Source organism: Gavia stellata, chromosome 28, assembly GCF_030936135.1.
Source record: "Gavia stellata isolate bGavSte3 chromosome 28, bGavSte3.hap2, whole genome shotgun sequence".
NCBI lineage: Eukaryota > Metazoa > Chordata > Aves > Gaviiformes > Gaviidae > Gavia > Gavia stellata.
The window spans coordinates 5,820,980-5,836,781 of NC_082621.1; the positions used below are offsets into that span (position 1 = coordinate 5,820,980).

Below are 15,802 nucleotides of genomic sequence, written 5' to 3' on the forward strand. Positions count from 1 at the left end.
AGCCGGGGCTGGACTGAAAAGGCAACTTTAATTCAGGCAGGTTCAGACGTTCCAGCACTTCGTGGAACCGGTCTCTGGGGACGGCGACGGTGGCTGTCCCCCGCCATCCGCCCAGCGCCGGGGCCATGGTGCTGGTGGGCAGCCGGTCCCTCTGTGCGCAGTAGTGAGGGGATCCCCGGGGATCCGGTTTGGGGCGCAGGGGCGATCCCACACCCTGTTCCCCATGGACGGCCGGTCCCTTTCCCATCCCGGCAGTGCTGGCGAGACCCTGAGAGTGACAGTGGCAATCGGCGGTGCGCGGTGGCTCCCCCTCCCTCGGGGCTGGGGTCCTGGCCCGCAGGAGACCCCGTGGCTGGGTGAGGCGATTCCTTTGTCGATCCCATGGCGCTTCCCCGGCTCGTGCTAAGCAGGATGGGGAAGGCGGGGTGGCAGCAGCCCGGCAGGGCCATCCCGTGCCCCATACAGGGCCAGCGGTGGCGGCAGGGACGCGGCGGTCACCTCTTCCTGCCCTGCCAGCGGTGCAGCAGCCACTGGGTGATGAAGGGCCAGGTGACGAGGAAGAGCAGGGTGCGTGGGGACACGGTCAGGGGCCACGGGGATGTTGCCTGGCAAGGGGACAGAGAGAGGCGGCGTGGAGAGGGGGACAAAGGTGTCACCAGTGTGACCAAACATCCCCCCCAGCCCTCTGCTGAAAGGCAGGCGGTGGCAGGCCACTGTCACAGCACAACAGTCCTTGCCAGATCAGTCATCCTGTGGAGATCTTGCATCAACACCGTCGTCCCTGGTGCCACGACGCTGGGGACACATCCCCAGGGATGTCACCTGCCCCCCAGCTGAGGGACCCTTTCCTGACCTACACCCCCACACCGCATCTCCAGGCCCCCGGGGGTTGTGGGGCAGCCAGGCCCCTCGGGGCAGGCAGTGTGGGGCGGCAGGGCCACCACGCAGCACCGCCTCCACCTCCAACTCACCTGTGGAGCAAGCGGCTGGCCAGGGTCGGTCCCAGCTGCGTCCCCCTGCAAGACATGAGAAGGTTTGGGGTGCAGGCAGGGCTGGGCACCCCCCTTCCAGCCCCGTGTCCCCGTGAGAGGGAGGGAACAGGCAGAAGCGGGCCTGCTCAGGGCTCCTGCGAGGGATCCAGATGGTGCAGCTGGGCTGGGACCCCAGGGGCAATGGGAATGATAGGGGCAGCGGCTCCCTGCCTGCACCTCAGCTCCCTGCCTGCACCTCGGGGTGGATCAGAGCAGCACCAGCCTCCGCCCTGCTGGGATGTGTCACCAAACCCCGCGGTCTCTCGGCACCTGGGCCACCCGGGGCTGCCTGTTTGCAGGGACCGGAGCCAAGCCCTGCCGGCCTGGCCTGCACTGGCGCGAGCATCGCGGCCCTGCCAGCCCGCGTCAGCTCCCCACGCAGCACGGCATGTACCTGCGCAGAGGTGAGCGTCTCCAGCTCGCTGAGGCGCTCCAGCACTTGCTGCATGTCGTCTTGCAGGGCTCGGACAGTGCCGGCCACGCGGGCGTCCAGCTCTGCCAGCAGCCCCTGGGTGAGCTCGGGGGCACTCCCGGCATCCTGCTCTCCCCCTGTGAGCTGGAGATCTGTGGGGCACAAAGATAGGTGCTGCTCAGAGGTAGTGGGACAGGCACACAGTGTGGGTGGCAGTGCCGCCCATCCAGATCGGACAGGGCAGGCTGAGCACCACCTCACGCTCCCTGAGGACGCCCAGGCAGGAGGTCCCCACTCCTGAGGACCCCACTCTGTGTGCTGTCACCCAATGGTGAGCAATGGATCTCATCGGGTGCCTGCACCCCACCGAGGGCTGCCCACATGCTCCTGGCTCTGCCTGCACTGCAGCTGCTCCAGGCAGAGCCGGGACCCCCCAGCCCAGCAGCCCACATCCCCCTCCACCAGCCGGCACCGGGCCTGTCCCCAGGAACACGGGCCGCCAGGCGTCCCCAGTGCGGTGGTGGTGGCAGTGGGTGACCTCTGGCCCACCAGTGTGGCAGGTGCAGCGGTGCACGTGGGTCACCTCGCTTCACCCAGCGAAGGCGGGACGCTGAACGCCAGGCAGGATGCCTTGCCTGCACGGCTGCCTCCCTGCCAGGCCCTCGGGCTCAGTGAAGGCCCCAAACCTGCCTGGCTGCAGTGCAGCAAACACCCAGATAATCCGTGCTGCGAGCGGGAGACAGGCAGGAGCTCGCTGTCAGCCCCCGTGTGCACCAGCACCCCGCGGGACAGCCCAGCCTAGCTTTATCAGCCTCGTTACAAGTTAACTCCCAAGGTCAAGCAGCCCAGGAGGGTCTGCGGAAATGTTAACGGGGGCAGATAAGCGCGAGACGGGTGGGCTGTGCCCAGGTGAGGTGGCGGCACCACGCCTGCCAGCCCGCGGGTGAGGGTGGCAATGCCACCCTGGAGCAGAAAACCCTTGGGATGTGTCTGGGGAGAGCCGCTGAGGTCGGCAAGAGGCTCCTTGTCTCCTCTCCACAGCAGCACAGCTCAGGCCTGGCTGTCCCCAAACGCCAGCAGCAGCAGCGCATGGCGTTAGCTGAGTGGTACCGCAGGAGGAGGGCATCCCCGGGACCAGCGCCTCCAGCGACACAGGGCCCAGCTTCACCCACTGCCCTCCCAACACCACCCACATCCAAAGGCATGGGTCAAGGACGCTGGCAGGGGGGACCAGGCAGGAGCTGGGCACAGGCAGCCAGGGATCCACACTCCCTGCCCAGCTGCTGGAGAGGAGCCAGCAGAGCATCCCGAAATTTAGGCAATTTAGCACTGTTGGGAGAAACGTGCAACACGGGAGATGTGTTCTAGAGGGGTGAAGACACCGAACTGCTCAGGGACCAAGGGGTGAAGAGAGGGGAAGCTCAGGACTTCTTGCAGCTACGGAACAACCCACCCCTGGGTGCTGGAGCCAAACTCTGTTCCTGGTTGGTGGTCGCAGCCCTCACCTTTCCGCTCAGCCCCGACACAGCCCCCTGACATCCAGCCCTGCTTGCCGGGAGGTGGGGAGGGAGCAGCAGGAAGGCGCGCAGGAGCCAAACGCTGCACCCACCTCTCTCGGAGCCAAGGGCTGCGAGGCCAGCGCTGCTCCTCCCCTCTAGTCTTCTGCCTTCTCGCCGCTCTCCCTGCCCAGCGCTGTGGGGCGTGGGGGGCTCAGGCCCAGCCTGGATTCCCTTCAGGGAGAGACCCAGTGGCTGCCCAGCCTGTGCAAAGGGAGAGAAGAAGGGCCCTGAGACCCCCGCTCCCCTCCCTGGGGGCCACAGGAGCACAGCAGGCAAGAGGCAGGCAACGCCAAGGGCAGTGGTGGTGTCTCTCCCCCCGCCCCACGGTGGCATTTTTGGTGGTGGAGGGCGCGCGGGGCTGAACGAAGCCGAATCCCACCAGCAACACCGGTTAGGACACGATTTGGGAGGTGACAGAGCAGAACCCCAGAGACAAGTGAGGTGCCCAGGCTCGAGATGGCGAAAGAGCTCCAGGGAGAAGCTGGGCAGCCGGGTGGCTTCCTCCCTCCTGCCCACCGGGTCCGCTGAGCCTTGCTGTAGCACCTCAAGTGCCAAGCGCTGCTGGTGGCAGCCGAGCTGCCCGGTAGCAGGGAGCAGAGCATGAGTGGCAGGGGTGCAAGCAAGGTGGCCACACCAGCCACGCTCGGGGCTACCGGCCTTGTTCAGCCCCAGCGGCCCACCAGTGCCCCACTGGAGCAGTACCGTAAGAACGAGGGGGCCCGTAGATGCTGCTGGGGTGCACCAAGGGCCCCTCAGTCTCCCCTTGGTGATGGGGACGAGGCTCCAAGAAGGACACAAAGCACGGAGGGGTGCAGCTGGGAGGCCCCATAGGTTTTGGGAGTCTCACTAGGCTCCCAGGATGGTGGAGCTGAGCAGCGGCGTGGCAGTGCCACGATGGCGTGCAGAGCTGGGGGAGCTGACAATATGGAAAGCTCTGCCTGTACAGTGCAGGCAGGGCAGGGCTGGCAGCAGGCAAAGCCTCCACTGCAGTGCGGCAGGACCCCAGCACTTCCCAGCCCTCCGTTACCTGCTCAGGCTCCATCTGCTCCAGGGTATCGCAGTACACGTCCCCCTCGGAGTCGCTGGTCACCTGGCTACCCTCAAGTGCCTCGGTGGCAGGAGCCAGCCCACCTCCTGGAAGGGAAGCACACGGCTCAGCCGTGGGCAGCGCCAGTGGGGCAGAAGCGTTTTGGCCATGTCTGGAGCGCAGCAGAAGCTCAGCACAGCCGCAAGGCAACAGGTCTGCAAGCAGGCAGGAAGGCAGCGTCCGTGTGCACGAGGCAAGGCAGGAGGAGAAGGAAACTGAGGCACAGAGGGGGAAGGAACTGGCTCTGTTACTACTCTCCAGATCGTGGCTGTCAATCCAAAGACCGAATTCCTCCTTCTGCTGCCCACGGTGTCACAGAGCCCCGCTCACGGGCAGGCATGCCCTGACACGGTGCCATTTTAGGGTGGGTTTCTCTGCCAACATGTGGCTCCCACCTGGGGAGAGGGCTGCCACAGTGGCCAGCTGAAACCCTGGCATGGCGGGGAGCCCCTCCAGCGGGATCCGCAGCCCCGGCTGTTCTGGCAGGAAGCGGGTACCGTTCGCACAATGCCAACTGCCACTGGGGTGATCGCACACTGGGGTGATCGCACACCCCGCCACGCAGGCAGGGACGCTGCCCAGCTCCCCGCACGCTGCCAGCCCAGGCGCACTCAAGGATGGGCATGGCCTGGATGCAGGCGTTCGCTCGGTGACCATATATGCTCCTTGGGGGAGGGCTACGACGGCGGCAGGAGGAACGCCTCCCCGGAGCACCCTACCCAACCCAGGGCACAGTGAGAGGCCCCTCCGGGCCGGGAGAGCCACGCGTGCTCTCGAGGGAAGCACACGGTGGTGGGCAGGTGAGTGTACAAGAAAAGCCAGGACCAAGGCGTTAGCCATGGCACCGGCAGGGAGGGCTGCTGCTTGGTACCGTGGCTCCCGGTGCCGCAGAAGGGGCAGACTTGGCTTGAGCTGAGGGAGAAGGTCCCCTTCTGGAACATGGACCTTCCAGGGCGACGTTTTCCCAGTCCACAGGGAAACACCCTCGCCTTCTCACTGCGGTTTAGCAGAATCAGGCCCCTTTGCACAGGTAAGGGCAGCACAGAGTCAAACCAACACGCCCAGGGTTACCCTGGCTTTGGTAATGGCGCCGAGAGCTGGACCCATGAAAAGCTGCAGCTCGCCATGACTCAGGCAACGCCTGAAACACCGGCAGGGTCAGACCAGAGGTGCCTGAAGCCAACAGCTGTGTGGCCAGACGGAGGCCGAGCCCCGTCGCCGGTGCCTCCTCTGCGGGGTCTCTGCCAGGTGCTGGCCACACCAGGGAGACCAACCTGGCACGTGCTGCCCGTTCCGCTGCTCCTTGGGCAGGGTGTCTTCTGGGCGCTCTGGAGCCGGGCTGCTCACTGGGTCGACCTGGCTGGGGTCAGTAGTCCGCTCCTGCCTGCCTGCACGGAGGGGAAGGGCAGAGGAGAATTAAAGCATTGCAGGTGATCCTCACAGCGCAGGCTCTCTGTGGGCTGGGCTCAGTACTGCTTCCCTGCCAACATGGCTGGGGGACACGCGGATGCAGGGACACCCTCCTGCCAGGCAGGCCAGCAGCCTCCGGTCACGTGCAGCGGCTGGCAGGGACGGAGAGGGGCCAGCTCCATTTGCCAACGGCCGGGAATCAACACAAACTCAACTGGTCAGCAGGGTCTACCCCGTGCAGACCACCCCGCTCACCCAGGGGGTGGCAGGGGAGTCCCTGTCCCCTGAGCCCCTACGGCAGCAGGCAGAGGGATCATCACTGACCAACAGCTGGGTAAACACCGACGGGTGACGGCCACCGTCCTCGTCCCCTGGTAGGGCACATGGCACATCCATGGTAATGAACAGAGCCTAATGCAAGAGGCATTGGCTGGGGAAAGCCTTCTGTGGGCAGTGCACGTTGCCATCACCTGCGAGGGCTTTCAGCAGGCACCGGCATCCCAGAGAGGGCCCAGGGCAGCTGCCTGCCTGGGGATCCAGCCCTCCCCACCGCCCCGCAGAGCCCACGGGGTTAAGCCCAGCCACGTTTCCAGTGGCCCCAGGGACTTTGCTCCCTGCTCCTGGCCAGGCAGGTATGTGGCAACGCTGCCCTGCCTGTGCCTTGCCCACACATCTCCGCCATTCCCAACCTGCCTTCGCCATCACAGCAGGCCCACGGCTGTGGGAGCCCCCAGAGGCCAACTCCCCTGGGGGGGATGAGGGCAGCCCCCACCCCGCTGAGGAGTTAGTGCCAGGGCTGCTCTGCTCAGGGATCGTCACTGTCCCCAAATCTCTCCTCAGCATGTGTGCTATGACTCCTGAGCCTGTCCCATGGGGTGGGTGGGCGCAGGCAGGGTCCTGTCACCTTGCACATCGCCACCTGGCTCCAACACCAGCCCCCCCATGCCCGTGGGGCTGGCAGAGCAGCATCGGGCCTGTGCATTAAGGGCTTAATTGTCAGTTCCTGCTTGTTTCAGTCTTGGCCTACATGTACAAGACACTGGTGAAAGTTCTGCTGACTGGAGACCTGTTGGGACCCTGAACCATTCACGATTTGGGTTCCAAGTGCCACTTCACAGTGCATTGACTTTGTAAATAAATAAAACTAAACCTGCCCAGACTCCTCCCGCACAGGACCTCTGTCCCCCAAAAGCTCCGCAGCCGCCAAGGGCCCCGTGCCTGCCACACTCCGCTCTCACCTGCCGCAGCGTCTAAAATCACCTTTCTCCTCTGGATTATCAGTAACAAAAGCTGCAATCGCACAAAATCTGAAGGCGGGTTTGAGAACCTTTAACACAAATGACTCAACAGCCTAAGTTCAGCGCTTTAAATCACTGTTTCAGGCACCTCGGGCTCATTGGCTCCACAGACACTGCCAGGTTTAGATTTAAGTGACAGTGTCATTTATAAGCGACACTAGCACAGGATGACACTCCCAAATGGGTAAGGATCAGGATTTTAGACCCAGCTTTTAAGTTCCAGAGAAAAATAAAGTCTATTTGCCTTTTAAAGGGATTCAGCATCAAAATGGAGAACAAAAGTGCCTGGGTACCACAGGAAGGAGCAGCCATCCTGAGGCCAAGCCTTACAGGCAGCGTGTTTTTAGCATCCTTGATGGAAGCAGGGGGTGACAGTAGCTGTCAGACACAGGACAGATGCTTGGGGACAGTCCATTTGTCAGCGCTCTTCCAACATTAGCAAAGCACTGACAGTTTACACACCCGCTGCAAATATACCCTGAAAGCTCATCTGCTGCTGAGCTAATCTACTGGAAATGCAGCACAGCCAAACCTCCAGACGTGCCACCAGCACGTTCGCTCCGCGGTAGCTGATACCTTTCTGAACCACCACGTCCAGCCCCTCGCTCCCTCGGACGCTTCTCACAAGTTAGATACACCAAGGACTGCCCTGCTCCAGGGGTGGGACAGGTCCCCAGCCACTTCTCAGCATGAGGTGGCAGCCACAGGCATGGAAAGAGCTGGGAAAGACTCTTCTCTAGCACAAGGCGGTCCCAGTAATCCCATTTCTCAACCCCAGTTTCTCCACATCCACTCCGCTGCAAAACTGGCCGGCCTATCCAGATGTTTACATTAGATGACCCGCACTCCCTGTACACAGCCTGCCCTGCCTGGAGGTGGGCCAGTGGCAAGAGAAAGTACAGCCTCCCTGCCACAACACTCCACAGGAGCTGATCCCCTGCTCTACCGGGTACAGGGATTTGGGCCGAGGGGCATTTGGAAGCCAAATCTCAAGTTTTCTCTTCAAAGTTTTGCAGAGAGAAAGCCCAGACTGAAAAGACACCTGCATAACTTGAAAAGACACTTCTTTGGTGGTGACCAAACAAGCACCTCAGCAGCGGCTGCACCATGGCAGGGGAGTCAGACGGGACATGGTGTGTCCATCCTGTCCCTCGCTCAGGAAGCAGCAGCAGGATATGCCCTGGGGAAGAGCAGAGCCCAGAGGTGATGGCCGTACTGGTGCAGAAGCAAGCAGGGAACAGCAGGAGTGATGCGCCAGGAGAGAAGAGTGTGCCAAAGAGGTGAGGGATGTGCTGGGCACAAGCAGAGTGCAGAGGCTCCCACTCACCCCCTTTCCTCTTGAAGAAGGACTCGGGGGGCCGAGGCATGTCATGGATCACCTCATAGAGTGGCTCGAAGTACCCAAACATCTCCTCTGTCGTCTCGTCCATGGGCACCGTGTCAATGATCTGGAGAGGGATGCAGCTTACAACGGGCACTACTGAGCACCCCACCCGCTCTCCCCCTCCCCGTTACCTTTTGGGCCACCTTCTTCATCTCGGCCACATAAGCAGCCATCGCCTCCTCCTTGGACATCCTCCCCAGGCTGTGCCAGGCATCCCTGCAGGCAAGAGCGGCCGTGAGGCGGGGAGGAGGGGGGTGAACCGGACCCGAAGTGGGCCACCCCCCCACCCCCCCCGGTGGCCTTACCACTTGTACCGGCCGATGGGGTCCCAGAAGCCAGGCCTTGGCCCTTGGCAGCACCCCGCCGTCGCCTGCTTGTAGTAGCTGTAGAAACGCAGCATCTCCTCATAGGAGGGACGGTACGAACCTACGACGCGACACGACACGACCTCAGCGGAGCCGAGACCAGGGCGGCGGCGCCGCGGCCGCAGCTCCCGGCCCGGGTTCTGGCCCCGTTCCCGGGCCCTACTCACCGCTCCGGGGAAGCCCCTGGATAACCTGAACGGCAGCGCGGAACTGCGCGCCGCAACCCGCCTCCTCCATGGCGCCGGCACCGGCACCGACACCGACACCAGCCCCGGTGCCCGTCTCACTCCGTGAGGGGAGAGCGCAGGGGCCAATCAGCGCCCGCCTTCCATCGCCCCCTCCGCGCCGCGCCCAATCAGCACACCGCTTCCGAACCGGACCGCTCTGCCAGCTTCCCGCCCCTTCGCTCCCGGCGCTCCGCAGCTAATGGTGAGGCGCATCGCGCGCGCCCCCTGCTGGATGGACTCAGAGCGCGCCGCAGACCAGGGGAGCGAGGGTCGGTCCCACCGCGGCGCCCCCTTGCGGGCAGTGAGCGGAGCTGCAGCGCGGCGGGGACCCGGCACGGGGCGGTGGGTGCAGCGGGAGAGAGAGGCTGTGCACCGGGAGAGGGCACCGGGAGAGGGCACCGGGACAGTGAGGCTGTGCACCGGGAGAGGGCACCGGGAGAGGGCACCGGGACAGTGAGGCTGTGCACCGGGAGAGGGCACCGGGAGAGGGCACCGGGACAGTGAGGCTGTGCACCGGGAGAGGGCACCGGGAGAGGGCACCGGGAGAGGGCACCGGGACAGTGAGGCTTTGCACCGGGACAGGGCACCGGGAGAGGGCACCGGGAGAGGGCACCGGGACAGTGAGGCTGTGCACCGGGAGAGGGCACCGGGAGAGGGCACCGGGACAGTGAGGCTGTGCACCGGGAGAGGGCACCGGGAGAGGGCACCGGGACAGTGAGGCTGTGCACCGGGAGAGGGCACCGGGAGAGGGCACCGGGACAGTGAGGCTGTGCACCGGGAGAGGGCACCGGGAGAGGGCACCGGGACAGTGAGGCTGTGCACCGGGAGAGGGCACCGGGAGAGGGCACCGGGAGAGGGCACCGGGACAGTGAGGCTGTGCACCGGGACAGGGCACCGGGACAGGGCACCGGGAGAAGGCACCGGGAGAGGGCACTGGGAGAGGGCACCGGGACAGCACACCGGGAGAGGGCACAGGGACAGTGAGGCTTTGCACCGGGACAGGGCACCGGGAGAGGGCACCGGGAGAAGGCACCGGGACAGGGCACCGGGACAGCACACCGGGAGAGGGCACCGGGACAGTGAGGCTGTGCACTGGGACAGGGCACCGGGACAGTGCCCTGGAGCGCTGGGACAGTGCACCATGGCAGTGCTCCGGTGTACCGGGACAGTGCTCCAGTGCGCTGGGGTAGAGAACCTGTGCACCGGGCAGTGCCCAGGGACAGCGCACCAGTACACGGGGACAGTGCACCGGGACACAGTGCACCGGGCCAGTGCTCCAGTGCACCAGGATAGCGCACCAGTGCACCGGGATAGAGAACCTGTGTACCGGAACAGTGCATGAGCACAGTGCAATGGGACACTGCACTGACAGTGCACCCGGACAGTGAACCCGTGCACCGCGATAGTGCTCCAGTGCGACAGTGCACCAGTGCACCGGGACAGTGAACCCGTGCACCGCGACGGTGCTCCAGTGCGACAGTGCACCAGTGCACCGGGACAGTGAACCCGTGCACCGCGATAGTGCTCCAGTGCGACAGTGCACCAGTGCACCGGGACAGTGAACCCGTGCACCGCGACGGTGCTCCAGTGCGACAGTGCACCAGTGCACCGGGACAGTGAACCCGTGCACCGCGATAGTGCTCCAGTGCGACAGTGCACCAGTGCACCGGGACAGTGAACCCGTGCACCGCGACGGTGCTCCAGTGCGACAGTGCACCAGTGCACCGGGACAGTGAACCCGTGCACCGCGATAGTGCTCCAGTGCGACAGTGCACCAGTGCACCGGGACAGTGAACCCGTGCACCGCGACGGTGCTCCAGTGCGACAGTGCACCAGTGCACCGGGACAGTGAACCCGTGCACCGTGATAGTGCTCCAGTGCAACAATGCACCAGTGCACCGGGACAGTGAACCCGTGCACCACGATAGTGCTCCAGTGCGACAGTGCACCAGTGCACCGGGACAGTGAACCCGTGCACCGCGATGGTGCTCCAGTGTGACAATGCACCAGTGCACCGGGACAGGGAACCCGTGCACCGCGATAGTGCTCCAGTGCGACAGTGCACCAGTGCACCAGGACAGTGAACCCGTGCACCGCGATGGTGCTCCAGTGCGACAATGCACCAGTGCACCGGGACAGTGAACCCATGCACCGCGATAGTGCTCCAGTGCGACAGTGCACCAGTGCACCAGGACAGTGAACCCGTGCACCGCGATGGTGCTCCAGTGCACCAGTGCACCAGTGCACCGGGACAGTGAACCCATGCATCGCGATAGTGCTCCAGTGCACTGGGTCAGTGCAGTGAGACAGTGCACCAGTGCACCAGTGCACCAGTGCACCAGGACAGTGAGCCTGTGCACTGCAATAGTGCTCCACTGCACCGGGTCAGTGCAGCCAGACAGTGCACCAGTGCACTGGGACAGTGAACCTGTTCACTGTGATAGTGCTCCAGTGCAACAGTGCACCAGTACACCGGGACAGTGAACCTGTGCACCGCAATAGTGCGACAGTGCGACAGTGCACCAGTGCACCGTGACAGTGAACCTGTGCACCGTGATAGTGCTCCAGTGCACCGGGTCAGTGCAGCGAGACAGTGCACCACTGCACCGGGACAGTGAACCTGTGCACTGGGCAGTGGTTCGGGGCAGCGTAATGGGACAGTGCTCCAGGGCACCAGGACAGTGCACAGGAGCAGTGCGCAGCACCGGGATACTGCAATGGAATAGTGCAACAGGACAGTGCTCGGGTGCAGTGCACCAAGGCAGTGCCCCAGTGCTCCGGGACATTGCACCAGGGCACGGGGCAATACACAGGGACAGCGCACTGGGACAGCACGTGGGGACATTGCACTGGCCCACCTGGGCTGTGCAGCAGGACAACGCAGCCAGGCAGTGCCCTAGAGAGTGCAGCAGTGCCGTAGGGTGATGCAGTGGGGCAGCAGGGCTGTGAGTGTGGCAAAGGGGCAGGGCAACGCTCTGGGGCACTGGGACAATCATCCAGGATGCTGGGGCCACGGATGGGGACGCTGGGGCCATACACTGTGACATCAGGACAATGCACTAGGACAATGCACCACGTATGGGGACAATGCGCTGGGGCCACGTACTGAGGGCCCCAGGGGAATGCACTGGGGCACTGAGACACTGCACTGGGACACTGCACTGGGGAACTGGGATATTGCACTGGGACAATGTGCTGGGGCACTGGGCAGGGACACGGCCCTATTGCATGGGGCAGAGGACTGCTGGGTCTAGCAGAGCAATTGATTACTGTAATTATTATCAAACTCTATTAATTATGGTGGTAAGGTAGGGGCAGAATTTGGAGTCCCCGAGCCCCCGAGGTGAAGCTCCTTCACCCTCTGCTCCGAGGGATTTCCTTGAAAGCAGGGTGCTGTGGGGACACAGGTGACATGGGGACATGGGTGTCCTGGAGACATAAAGTGCCCTGGGGACCTAGGATGTTATGGGGTGCCCTGGGGACAGCCTGGATCCGGCCCTTGCCCAGGGCTGGGTGCTGGGAGGGGGATGCAAGGCAGCTTTCAGCAGCCCCCTATCATGCCTCATCATTGCCCCACGCTCCTGTTTTCCCACATTTTGGGGAAGTTCCCTTAATCCCATCTCCAAATCCCAAATCCAAGTGGGCCCCCCACTCCCCCATCCCCCTAATTCCCATCCCATGTCCCCCTGGGGAAACGTTTCCTCTATAAATTCAAGATCCAGCCAAGCTTTTTAAACCTCCTGCCATTTCCAAGCTCTGACTCAGGATTTCTGCTCCGGGACGGCGCGTTGAGGCCTCGCTGGCTCTGACTCACTGCAAAAACCAACCTCAAATCCCGAGCGGTGATTCACAGGGACACGTGCTGTGCTATAAGCGGCCGGGAATGCGAGTTGCTGCTTTCCATGGGGCTCCTTCCAAACCGCTCGCGGGTGGTAGAAAATAGCAACGCCACGGGAGAGAGGGAATCACAACCGGGATTTATTTTTGCTGTGGATTTTGCAGCGAGAGGTGTTTATCCCGGTTGTTTCACCAGGTCAGTGTATCCGTTGCTGAATTCCTGGCAATGCAATTCCCGTGGGAGGAAGAGGACTCGGAGCAGGGCCCAGTTAGGGGGTTGCAAGTGCATTTTAGGGGTGGCTGCGGCTGCTTTCCCTAAGAGTTTTTGGCAAAGGAAAATACATTTTGCATAAATAAATTCAATATATTTTGCAGCTCCTGGGGTGGTCAAAGCCTCGAGCCAAAGAGGACTTTGCCCCGGGCTGGGCTGTCCCTGTGAAAATGCCCTGCGTCCCCATGTCCCCAAAGGATTCAGGGATGGCTGTACCTCCCCTCCCCAAACACAGCCAAGGGGCTGCCCAGATGTGACCCCAGCTGTCCAGATGTTGCGTGGGTCACCCAGGTCTTGAACTGCAGCACCTAGATACTGCCCCAAGCTGCCCAGATGTTGCCCAGGGTGCCCAGATGTCGTCCTATATGTACAGATGTTGCTCCAGGATAAGTAGGTATTGTGCCAGGGATGCCCAGATGTTGCTCTGGGCATCCAGATGTTGCCATAAGGATAGTCGCATATCACCCAGGATTCCCTGATGTTGCTCCAGGGTTCCAGATGTTGCCCAGATGTTGCCCTGGATGTACAGATGTTGCTCCAGGCTAGTCATATATCACCAAGGATGCCCTGATTCTGCCCTGGGTGTCCAGGTGCTGCTCTGGGACACTCAGATATCACCCAGGATGTCCAGATGTCACCCAGGATGCCCAGATGTCACCCAGGATGTCCAGATGTTGCTCCAGGATACTCCAATATCACATGGGGTGCCCTGATGTTGCTCAGGATAACCAGATGTGGCCCCAGGATACTCGGGTATCACCCAGGATGCCCAGATGTTGCCCCATGGCGCCCAGTTGTTGCTGTGGATGCCCAGATGTTGCCCTACATGTCCACGTACTGCTCCAGAATAACCAGAGATCACCCAGGATACCCACATGTTGCCCCAGGGTGTCCAGATGTTGCTCCAGGACACTCAGATATCACTCAGAGTACCCAGAAGTTGCCCCAGGGTGCCCCAGCATTGTCCCATGGTGCCCAGATGTTGCCCTAGGTGCCCAGATGTTGTCCCAGGATGCTCAGGTATCACCCAGGGCCCAGGGTGCCCGGATGTTGTGCCCAGCTGCCCTGCCATCACCCATGGGTGCCCCACCATCCCAGCTGGGTCTCACAGCTGTTGGCAGTGCTGCCCGCTGCCCTGGCCCCGGGGGAAGTCACCACCTGCGGTGGCAGTTTCCTCTCCCTGTGCTGTGGCTCCTGGTCCCCATGGCCTGTCCAGGCCAGGAGTGGCCTCTGCATCCCCCCCGGCACCACAGATTTTTGCAAGAAGCCATGTTGAGTAGTCAAAAATAACTCCTTGTTGCAAGAACACGGCCCCGTGCCCAGCTATGGGCTGAAAACCAAAGCCTGGCTCTGCCTCTGCTCTGTCACTCATCGCCCCAGCTGGGCTGCGGGGACAGGGACCCCGGGGTGGGGACAGAGGTTCTTCCCCTGCAGCCACTCATCCGTTCCCTCCCCACCTGCCCTCAGCGAGCAGTGGCTGTGGGAAAGGTGGGGATGTGTAAAATTGCAGGGATTTGGGGCAAATTCATGCACATGCTCGTGTCGGTGCAGGCACATGCGCAGGTACCGCTGCACAGGCGGGTGTACAGCTGCAGAGATATGTGTGCATGCAGCTGTGTGTGCACATGTGTATACATAGGTGTGCGCACAGATGCACACACTCATGTGTGTCTGCACACACGTAAACACATACATACATGTGTACATGGCTTCATACACACATGCACACAAGCATGCAGGCATACGTGTGTACGTGGCTGCACACATATGTGCACACATACATGTGTGCCTGCATACACACACGTATGCGTGTACATGGTTACACACACACGCACACATGCATGTGTACCTGCACACACACCCCTGTATGCATGTGACTGCACGCACACGTGCACACGGAGACATATGCATACACGTGTACACGTCTGTGGACACACATGCACAGCTGCACACATCTGCATGCACGTGCGCACATGGCTGCACACACACGGATGTACACACGCTCACGTGTAGAGGCCCACGCACACGTGTGGGGCTTTGGGACCGGGGACTAAATGGGGACATTTTCCTCCTCTCTGCCCGGTCCACCGGTGGGGACGGTCACCTGGGGGTCCCACCAGCTGCCTGTGGCCCCTCGGCCCCGGTGCCACCCTCCCCAGGTGTGACAGCAGAGGGGGTCCCCTGGGTCCCCACTGTCCCCGGGTGAGATGGTGGAGGGATCCCGTGGGTCCCCCTGTCCCCAGGCTGGTGGAGGGGGTCCCCTGGGTCCCCACTGGTGGTACCGGGGTGGCACCGGCAGCAGGCAGCCGTGCCCCCCGGGCAGAGCGGGGTGCCCCGGTGAAGACCGGGGGTGTCCCCTGGGCCGCTCCCCGGTGCAGGAGGACCCCCGAGGGGAGGTGGGGACCCCCGGTCCGTTCCGGGACGGACCGGTCCTTCGGGTTATACCCGGTGCAGAGCGGGATCCCCCCCCCGGTGCCGTTCCCCCGTTGCAGAACAACTCCCCGGGTGCACACGGGGACCCGGGCCCGTTCCCCGGGCAGAACGAGCCCCGGTGCAGACCGGACCCCGGTGCAAACCCATCCCGGTGCAGACCCATCCCGGTGAAAACCCATCCCGGTGCAGACCCGACCCCGGTGCAGACCCATCCCGGTGCAGACCGGACCCCGGTGCAAACCCATCCCGGTACAAACCCATCCCGGTGCAGACCCATCCCGGTGCAGACCGGACCCCGGTACAAACCCATCCCGGTGCAGACCCATCCCGGTGCAGACCGGACCCCTGTGCAAACCCATCCCGGTACAAACCCATCCCGGTACAAACCCATCCCGCTGAAAACCCATCCCGGTGCAGACCCATCCCGGTGCAGACCGGATCCCGGTGCAAACCCATCCCGGTACAAACCCATCCCGGTGAAAACCCAT

The 15,802-nt window shown here is 62.9% G+C and overlaps 1 protein-coding gene across 1 annotated transcript; it reads right to left on the minus strand.

Moving 5' to 3' along the window:
* Positions 1–494: 494 nt before the first annotated feature.
* Positions 495–8,783, minus strand: ACBD4 (acyl-CoA binding domain containing 4). Its single transcript, XM_059830563.1, has 10 exons — positions 8,714–8,783; positions 8,487–8,607; positions 8,313–8,397; positions 8,121–8,245; positions 5,364–5,473; positions 4,030–4,136; positions 3,053–3,203; positions 1,426–1,595; positions 972–1,016; positions 495–605 (listed from the first exon to the last, which is right to left on the minus strand). The coding sequence occupies exons 1-10, from the start codon at positions 8,781–8,783 to the stop codon at positions 495–497; spliced, it is 1,095 nt and encodes a 364-aa protein (XP_059686546.1).
* Between the last annotated feature and the right edge of the window lie 7,019 nt (positions 8,784–15,802).

Coding starts and splice junctions, on each gene's coding strand:
- ACBD4 (XM_059830563.1), bottom strand. CDS start 8,783: ATGGAGGAGGCGGGTTGCGGCGCGCAGTTCCGCGCTGCCGTTCAGGTT. Junction 4,137..5,363: donor GAACGGGCAGCACGTGCCAG/GTTGGTCTCCCT, acceptor CTTCCCTTCCAG/GAGGTGGGCTGGCTCCTGCC. Junction 1,017..1,425: donor AGACGCTCACCTCTGCGCAG/GTACATGCCGTG, acceptor CATGTCTTGCAG/GGGGACGCAGCTGGGACCGA.